Source organism: Ipomoea nil, unplaced genomic scaffold, assembly GCF_001879475.1.
Source record: "Ipomoea nil cultivar Tokyo-kokei standard unplaced genomic scaffold, Asagao_1.1 scaffold2957, whole genome shotgun sequence".
NCBI classification, from domain to species: domain Eukaryota; kingdom Viridiplantae; phylum Streptophyta; class Magnoliopsida; order Solanales; family Convolvulaceae; genus Ipomoea; species Ipomoea nil.
The window spans coordinates 321,523-331,784 of NW_017619385.1; the positions used below are offsets into that span (position 1 = coordinate 321,523).

The 10,262-nt window shown below is 40.9% G+C and overlaps 1 protein-coding gene across 1 annotated transcript; it reads right to left on the reverse strand.

The window, feature by feature from the left end:
* Positions 1-5,334: 5,334 nt before the first annotated feature.
* LOC109162645 lies at positions 5,335-6,728 on the reverse strand. Its single transcript, XM_019311332.1, has 2 exons — positions 6,462-6,728; positions 5,335-6,330 (listed from the first exon to the last, which is right to left on the reverse strand). Exons 1-2 carry the CDS (start codon positions 6,726-6,728, stop codon positions 5,335-5,337), a joined length of 1,263 nt encoding a protein of 420 aa, XP_019166877.1.
* Between the last annotated feature and the right edge of the window lie 3,534 nt (positions 6,729-10,262).

Genomic DNA, 10,262 nt, shown 5'->3' on the forward strand with positions numbered 1-10,262 from the left:
TAATTGACTAATTGATTGAAAATAAAAAAAAAAAATAATTGGCTAAAAATGAATATGATATTATTGATTAAAAATATAAAAGGATCATTGATTGACTGATATTCTACCATTATATATTTTCACCCGTGTCTCCCATCCTGGTGGACTGAAGGTGTTAGCTCTAGACGATGATGGACAAGATTGTGTTGCTACTACCAATGTCGTTTAGAAATAGATTTCTATAATGTGTAAATACAATCGGTGATATTATGTTTTTTTAATGGCAAAATTACTATATATCTAAACAAAAAATATATTTTCCATACAAATGAATTATGATAGCAATTCATTCATATAACTGAGTTGCTAGAGAACTAGCACGTTTGCGTAATTTATAAAAATACTAAACACTGATAAATAAAATCTTTAAAGTTACAGCACCGCATACGTACATCTACACATTAGCTATTAAGTTTAGCAATTATTTGCTCAAGCAATGTTAACATCAAAACACATAAACGATCCAAACCATATATTTAATTGCACTATATAATATTTGATTTTTTAATTTAAATAATTATATATCAATCCAAATATTCTTTATATATTACAACAAATCCATTCCGTACATCGCACGGGTGAAAATACTAGTTAGGTTAATTGGAAAAGGAAATGAATATTAATAATTGACTGAAAATAAAAAATGATCCATAATTGACTAAAATGGAAAAGAAAATGTTTAGATCATTGCATTTTAATTTTTCAAAATAATATTACACAGTTGAATAAATCAAATCACAATTATATCATAAATCTTTCACAATTTTAAACAATAGAACATAAATTAAAAATGGAACGAAAATTAAAAATGGAACAAAAATATTTCAATAATAATATTCTACATCATCAAGTAAAGGTAAATTAAAAATGAAAAGGAAATATTTCAATAATACTCCGTAATATTTTGCACCATCAATAGTAATTAGTAAATGCATATTTTAAACAATAGTAAAGGTAAACTAAAAATGGAAAGAAAATTAAAATGGAATTGAAATATTTCAATAAAAATATTCCACATCATCAATTAAAATGGAACGGAAATTAGGTAAACATATATCTGCATCTGATATTCTAATTGACTAATTGATTGAAAAAAAAAAAAGAATAATTGGCTGAAAATGAATCTGATATTACTAATTGACTGAAAATATAAAAGAAAATAAATATTAATAATTGACTGCAAATAAAAAATGATCCTTAATTGACTAAAATGAAAAAGAAATTGTCCGATCATTGCATTTTAATTAAAAATAGAAGGGAAATATAAAAAATTTGTATGAAAATATTTCAATAATAATATTCTACATCATCAATATATAGTAAATGCATACTTTAAACAATAGTAAAGGTAAATTTAAATTAGAACGGAAATATTTCAATAAAAATATTCTACATCATCAATTAAAAATGGAACGAAAATTAGGTAAAAATATCACTGCATCTAATATTCTAATTGACTCAAAATGAAAAAGAATAATTGGCTGAAAATGAATATGATATTACTAATTGACTAAAAAATATAAAAGGATCCCTGATTGACTGATATTCTACCATTATATATTTTTACCCGAGTCACCCATCCTGATGGACTGAAGGTGTTAGCTCTTGACGAAGATGGACAAGATAATGTTGCTACTACCAATGTTGTCTACAAATAAGTTTCAATAATGTGTAAATACAATCGGTGATATTATGTTTTTTAAATGACAAAATTGCTATATATCTAGACAAAAAATATATTTTCCATTCAAATGAATTAGGATATCAATTCATTTTTATATTTGAGTTACTAGAGAACGAGCACATTTGCCTAATTTATACAAATACTGAACAATGATAAATAAAATCTTCAAAGTTACAGCGTCGCATGCGTATATCTACACATTAGCTATTAATTAATTTGAGCAATTATTTGCTCAAATTCAAACAATGATAACATAATAAAAAAACATACACGGTACGGTCCAAACTATACCTTCATTGCACTATATATATATATATATATATATATATATATATATATATATATATATATATATATATATATATATATATATATATATATATATATATATATATATATATATATATATATATATTTATTTATTTATTTATTTATTTATTTATATTTGATTTTTTTTTTTTTTGCTTTCGATGAGGGGGGATACCCCAAAAACACTGGCTAGGACTCAAACACCCGTGTTGCTATGGGTGTTTCTCGCGACGTGCACTCCCAGCTTATCCAGCCAAATAGTCTCGGTGAACTCCTGGGGGATATCCGTCAACCTCCATAACCCAGGGCTTTTTGCTAGTGCAGCTGTAGCCATCTTGTCCGCCACTGTATTGCCTTCACGAAGAGTATGCTCAAAGACCACCCTTGGAATCTTCGCGGCCTCAGTCCGGCATCTTCCCACGATATTGTTTAAGAGCGACGAGTCATCGGCGCTCTGGCGCAAAATCTCCACTAGCCTCTTCGAGTCACACTCCACAACGAGTGCCGTTGCTCCGTACTCATTGGCCATGCGCAGTCCTTGCCACACCCCCCATGCTTCTGCCTCAAAAGCTTGGCAAATGCCTATGTTAAACAAAAAAACCCCGGCACCAATCTCCTCTGGAATCCTGTAGCAGACCACCGCAACCGGCCAGACCATTCCCCTTCCGGCATCCGTCGACATTGAGCTTCAGCCACCCCTCAACTGGTGCCGTCCACCCCACCTGAACCTCCATTTGCGTCCTCCTTCTCGCGGTTTGTACCTTGCGTGCATTAAACGCCGCCTTGGTTTCCCTATCATAGCGTGCAAGCCATTCAATCTTCTGTCCAAGAGCCATCGTTTGGGATTTGAAAATCTCATCATTGCGCCAGTGCCAAAGCCACCAAAGCCTGGTGCAGAATCGTTCCGGCCAGTTCTCTCCAAAGCCTTGCTTCGCCTCTCCGTTCAGATTCACCTCCAGCCACTCCCTCCATTGCATCGTTCTGAGTCGGTCATTCGTGCACCAATGAACAGCGTCCTCCCATATGCTCTCTGCCGCCGGGCAGAACCGGAAAAGGTGGTTTAAATCCTCTGCCTGTCCTGCACACCGAAAACAAGAAGAAACAAATGTTAATTTACGTCGAGTTCTCTCCATGTTAGTCATAATACGCCCGTGTCGAACTAGCCAGATAAACATGCAAACTCTCGCTGGAACGCGGAGGCGCCATATTTTTCTCCATTGCCCGTCTATGGGTGATGCCGTGTTGTTTACGACTAGCTTGTATACCGAACGAACAAAGAATTGCACGTTATCTTCCAGACCCTACCCGACTTTGTCTTGGGCAAGATCCTCCGCAAGCACATAACTCATCAAACGATGCTTTGTGGTCATCGGCAAAATGCCTTCCAGGGATTCCCACTTCCACCCGCGGCCTTCGTCCCAATAATCCCTAACATTTGCGTAAAGGTCAGGCAACGGAAGCGGGGTGTTAAGCTGTGAATACAAAGGCAAAGGTGTGATCCACTTGTCCATCCAGAACTTGGTACTCCTCCCGTCGCGCACCACTTGATTGGAACCTGCTGTAACGAAGCTCCAGGCTGCTACAATGCCACGCCACGCATTTGATACGTTTCGTCGCCCGGTCGTGCCACATTGCGGTGCCCCCGTCAGCTTGTATTTTGAGCTTAACGTCCTCGCCCAAAGACTATCGGTCTCCGATCTGAGCCGCCAGCCGAGCTTTGCCATATAAGCCATATTCATCTCGTTCATCCGTTTCACTCCCAAGCCCCCAGCATCTATCTCTGTCATGACAAGATCCCAATTAACCAAACTCATTCTATGTTCCAGATTGTTCCCTCCCCAAATAAACTTCCTAGTCCTCTTCTCAATTTCTAGGCCAATGCTTCTAGGAAGGGCTGCCGTTTGCATAATATATGCAGGAATTGCGTTGAGGACGGCTTTCGCAAGAACAACTCGCCCTGCCATGGATAACGTCCGTGCTTTCCAACCTTCCAGGCGTCCCGATATTCTGTCAAGGAGGTCCGAAAAGGTGGCACACGTGATCCTCCCATGGAAAGCTGGGACACCCAAGAAACGACCCATATCATTCGTGCGAGCAATGTTTAATTGCCTGGCGATGCTGTCAGCGTCGTTGCCATCCATATTCTTTGAGAAGAACACCTGTGACTTCGCCAGACTGATACGCTGTCCCGAGTCCCTACAGAACCGGTCAAGACAGTCTTTGACAACTCCGACCTGCTCACTTGTAGCCTCTGTAAAAAGGACCATATCATCTGCAAAACAAAGATGGGTTAGTGTTGGGCCAGTAGGTGCAATTTTAATACCTTTCCACCTGTGATTGTCCGTCGCAGAAACGATCATCTGACTGAGCCTCTCCATGCATAAGACAAAAATCGCTGGGGACATAGCATCGCCCTGTCTGATGCCACGGCCCGGGCAAAAGGATTCTAACCGATCCCCATTCCAGATGACTGAAAGCCTGGAAGTTCGGACACAAGTCATGATGAGGTCCTTGATCGTGCCTGAAAAACCCGCCCATTCAAGGGTGTCCTGAATGTAATCCCAGGAAAGCCGATCATAAGCCTTTTCGAGGTCGAGCTTAATAGCCATGAACCCCTTCGCTCCTTGTTTCATCCGCATGGTATGCATTACCTCTTGGAAGATAATAACATTATCTGAAATCTGGCATCCCGGGACAAAGGAGCTCTGAAAAGGTCCTACGATCTCCGGGAGGATAAGCTTAAGACGGTTGGTGATTGTCTTAGTGATGATCTTGTAGCTCACGTTACATAGGCTGATGGGCCTGAACTGTTTGATGTTCTCTGGGTCTTTTACTTTAGGGATCAGTGCAATCAAGGTATTGTTTAGGCCTTCCGGAATGGTGCCACTTGCGAAAGCTCCCCTAACAAGAGCGTACACGTCCTCCCCAACTTTGTCCCACATGTGCTGGTAGAAACCTGCCTGGAAACCATCGGGGCCCGGGGCTTTAAAGGGCTTCATGTCTTTGAGGGCTTTGTGGACCTCGTCTCTTGTGACCGTTCTATTAAAAACCGTCCAATCCAAAGTCCGGAGGCGGGGGAAGGTTGCCTCCAAAAAATTATGTGCATCTCCATCCGGTTCAGGCGTGAAAAGCTTGATGTAAAACTCGCGTATATGTTCCCTCAACTCATCTGTCCCCGACAGCCACACACCGTTCTCGTCCATAAGTCTTTGGACAGAATTGCGGGATCTACGGATTGTAGTCGCGGCATGATAATAAGCAGTGTTACGGTCCCCAGAGCAGATCCAATCTTCCCTAGACTTCTAGAACCAAATGAGCTCTTCCTGATGGAGAATGAGCTCAAGTTCGTCCCTGAGCTTTAATTCCAGCTTTGCTAGGCCTTTGTGGTAATTTGCTGCCAAGGCCTTCTGGGCCCCACTGATCCGGGACATCAGGACTTTTTTCTGTTTAAACACATTCCCGAATGACTCCTTGTTCCATTTAGCCAGATCTTCTGCCAGGACTCGTGTGTTGTCCACAAAGCCTCTGGTTGAGTTCCATGCCCTCCCTACTACTTCATGCACATCTGTACGGGTAAGCCAGGCCGCCTGAAAGGAGAAAGGAACCGTGGATAGTCGCTGTCGCTGCTGACCAACCTGCAAAAGTAAAGGAGCGTGATCAGAAGCAAGTCGCGCTAAGTGAGTAATGCACGCACCTGGGAAATTGTTTCGCCAAGCGGTGTTACATAAGGCCTGGTCCAGCCGAGCGCCTTTGACGCGTTCCGCCGCCTCGTTCTTGACCCAAGTGAGTTTAGGCCCTGAAAAGCCCAGGTCTATGAGCCCCTCGTCCTGGATCCAGTTTCTGAAGTCCGCACTTCGATGCGAAGAGAAAGAGCTATAATTACTCGTCTCTTCACTATTAAGAACCGCATTAAAATCCCCCGCAACAATCCAGGGGCCCGTGATGCTGTTTTCGGCTTGACGAAGGTCATTCCACAACCGTCGGTGCAGATGGTGTGCCGGGCTACCGTAGACTGAGGCAAGGTACCATGGCGGGTAGCTACCTGAAACTACCTGCATAAGAATAAACTGGGGGTGAGTTCGGAGGACTGAAATCCGCACTGGATCTTTCCAAAAAACCCATATGCCGCCACTAAAACCGACTGCTTCAACTCTGATCCAGTCCGAAAACCCAATCTTTGTACATATGTCATTTGCGTGGGTTCCCGAAACTTTGGGTTCGAAAAGGCTTAGCATGCAAGGCTTATGCAGCTTAATGAAGTGTTTGAGGGCGCGAAGGAACGGCTTACCACCCGCACCCTGACAATTCCAGAACATGTAGTCCATAAACAAACATCACAAAAATGGATTGATAGACAAAGATAAAACAGAAAGGCCAAAAAGACACAAACGCAAAAGCAAAACCACACTCGGGGTGCTCAGAGAGCAACCCCGTTACCTCCATCCTCGCGCTGGCCCAAGACTCCTTCGAGGTCCATGACAACATCTCCTTCATCATCAAACTGCTCCGGGGGGTCCCCATGGTGCTCCGTAGGGTGGTGCCAGACCGGTGAAGGTGCAATCCCGCCAGTGTCGCCAACGTACACCCGCGATGACCTGATCACCAAACCGCCTTGCGTGCCCCGGACAACCACGTGCTCATCTTCCTCCGCTGCCTTCCTCGAACCACCCCCTGTGTGCCGACTTACTTTGGGCATGGATACCCTTGCACTGGACGAGGACCCCTGCGCCACTACGGGCTCATTCATTATTTGTTGCTCCCTGGCAATGACATTTGGTCGTCACAGTCTTGCTCCCCCGCCTGCATTTGGCGCCACTCGTGAACTTGAAGCTCTTCGAGATGCGCCCACGTCCTCCGCTTGTCCCTCCTCGATGCCTCCACCATCTTTCTCCTGGCCATCCGCCCTCTCCTCTTCCGCCTCTGCCACAGTCTCCTCCTCCATTAGCGGCGCAAATTTGGACACTTGGACAGGCATTCCATCTCCGAAAACTGCCCCCTCCCTCCGGTCCGAAATGTTGCGATTAGCCCTGGTAGATTACTTCGCTATGTTTCTTCCCCTTCGCATTGGAGCGATCATCCACGTCCCAAAGGGGACTTTGGGATCCAGCATTTCAGAAGTCACGTTCGGAGGGTGCCTGGCATGAGCCGGTTGCATGTGATCTGCCTTATCCGCCTCGGCTTCTTCCATTGCACCTTCCCCCACGCTAGTTGTCGTTCTCAAGGCTGGGCAAGAATCCTTCGCATGCCCATATAAACCACACGAAAAACAAACTAAATGCATACCTTCGTAAGCCATGTGCCTGATCTTCCCCTCGTAAGTGAACTTCGACACCAGGGGCTTCCTCATGTCGAGTTCGACACACATCCTGGCAAACATGCCCCGAGACACCAAGCTAGTAGCTTGATCCACCCTAATAACTCTTCCAATGCGGTTTCCCAATTTCCTGAGAAAAATATAGTCAAAGTATTCAGCAGGCAAATCAGGTACACGAACCCAAACCAGTACCTTTTCTGTTTTGTCATTGTAGGGATCAAAATCTGGTTCCCAGGGCTTCACGATCAAATAGTGTTCCAGGATCATCCAGGGACCCTCATACATAGTGAATTCGAGATCGTCCACCGATCCGAAACGCACCAAAAAGTAGTCGTTGGCTATCGCGATCAAGTCCATGCTACCCTTCGGCTTCCACATTGTTGACAGTCTCCGAAGGAGGTACGCGTATCCCACCCGTCTTCCCAACACTTTGATGATCAAAGCCTTTCTCCAAGGAGCTCGGATCGCCGCCACCTCGGTTTTTGTCAATCTGATCGTTGGACAGAGTGGGTCGTCGCTCTCCTCCGCTGCATCATCGAAAGACTCTGCTTCTGGTTCATGAAGATCGCGACTGGTTTCAGGATCAACCAGATCGCAACCTGCCAGACTCTCTGCGTATGTTCTCCTCGGCGCTTCCGGCGAGCGGGGTGCCCCTTGGGCCATCGCGGAAACCGGCAGTGTCTCCTCAAGGTGATCCGTCGACGTAGCTCCATCGGCCAGCACCACCATCTCATCAGACGGCGTCTCATGCACTACTTCCACCTCCTCCATGCTCTGCCCCCCATCTCGTCCGATCTCTGCATGCGCCGACTGCATGGAATCACACCGTTTATGCTTCTTCGTACTCCGTACTAGGAGATCCAAATCCTCCGACGATCGTTGCTCTGAAAAGGTTCCCGTTCTCTCCATTTTTCTCTCTGCTGGCGTCTATTATTACTATGGATGGCTACGTCATTGGGTTTAGTCTTCATATTTAGTTATATTTGATGTTCTAATTTAAATAATTATATATCAATCCAAATATTCTTAATATATTACAATAAATCTATTTCGTGCATTGCATGCGTGAAATTAAAATATTAGTAAATTTGAAATGTAAATTTTTCTTATTTTTGAAATGAAAAAAAAAAAAAAAAAAAACTCCATAATTAATCATCATTGTCATTATTTACAAATTTCAACTTATCATATCTATCTACCCTAACAACCTAACTATCTACCCTACATGAGGTCCATATCTGCTTACCTATCTACCCACCATTATAATTACATTCATTAACATTTAACATATTCTTTTACTTTATCCACTATAACATGTATATCTTATTTATTCTCTGTCTACTTATCTTAGCATAATAACCTATTTATATACACTTAATTGTTGATTTTGGTGAATAAATCGACACACTAAATATATATAAAATGATATATATTTATACGAAAATAAAATTTAATTTGTAGAAAATTAATTCCAACTAATTTTTGACACAAAACCAAAAATAATATATATTTACGAAATATATATTAAAAAAATAGAGATTTACATTGTCAAAAATAATCACACCACAACTAGTAAAAGGATTTTTCAAAAGCTAATATATACCTGCATGCATAGTGCACTGTAAACCCTGGTCCAATACACAGAATTTGACTTCATAAGATACAGAATTCATGTTCACAATGCAAAGAATTCATGTTTATAATACAAATACACATAAACACGAGATAATGAACATGAATTCCGTGCATTATGATCATGGATTCTGTGTATTATGTTAAATGTTTATGTGTCCTCAACTATATAATACACAGAATTCATGTTCATAATACACAGAATTCATGTTCATTATCGTGTTTTTGTTTATGTGTATTATGAACATGTATCTGTACATTATAAACATGAATTCTATCTATTGGATCAAAGTCCACGATATAACAATTGTAGACTAGTCAATCATTAGTGTGTGGACCATATTTTGTATACTATAAAATAATGTATATTTAGATAAAAATAATAATGTATTTTTAGTATATTAAAAATGTACTTTGTATTAAGAGAAAGTACATTATTTGTGTACTGAATTGTACATTATTTTACATAATATATATTCAGTACACAAATAATGTACTTTTAATATATTAAAAATGTACTTTCTTTTATGCTCCATACAACACTACGCAAACCATGGCCCACACAATAATTTGCCTAGACCAGTGTTACAGGCTTATATTACTAGCCCAATAAACTAGTATTAATCTTTATGGACCGAACAAGCAATTACGATCCATAGTGGCAATCGTTATATCCTACACCACGGCGTACATAGCACTGTGCGCCGCGCGCCTCCCAAAACGACGTCGTTTTGGGAGGCGCGGTAGGAAGTTGTTGAGATTATGTGTATCCGTTCATACAATTATGTGTATTCGTTCATACAATTATGTGTATTTGTTCATACAGTTATGTACATTTTTTATACAATTATGTACATTCTTTTTATACAATTATGTACATCCGAATCAGAAAATTTGTGTGTATTATGTTAAGAGTTGATGTATATTATGTTAAAAGTTTATGTTTATTATGTATTATGTTAGATTATGTGTATTATCTTTTAAAAAGAGTATGTATATTTTGTTATATAATTATGTACATTCATGTATACGATTATGTGTATTCTAGTATAACATTATGTACATTTTTGAACAGCGGGTTTTTTTTAAAGAAAAAATTACTGCCATTCACTGGGGCGGGAAATTTTTTTAAAAAAAATAAATTAAAACGACGTCGTTTTGCATCTGGCGCACAGTACAACGCGCACCGTGGTGTAGGATATAAATTGCCCCATAGTGGGGATTGTAATTATTTGTGCTCTTTATCAATTTTATCCGGAACTTTTCAGTTATATGATGGACTAG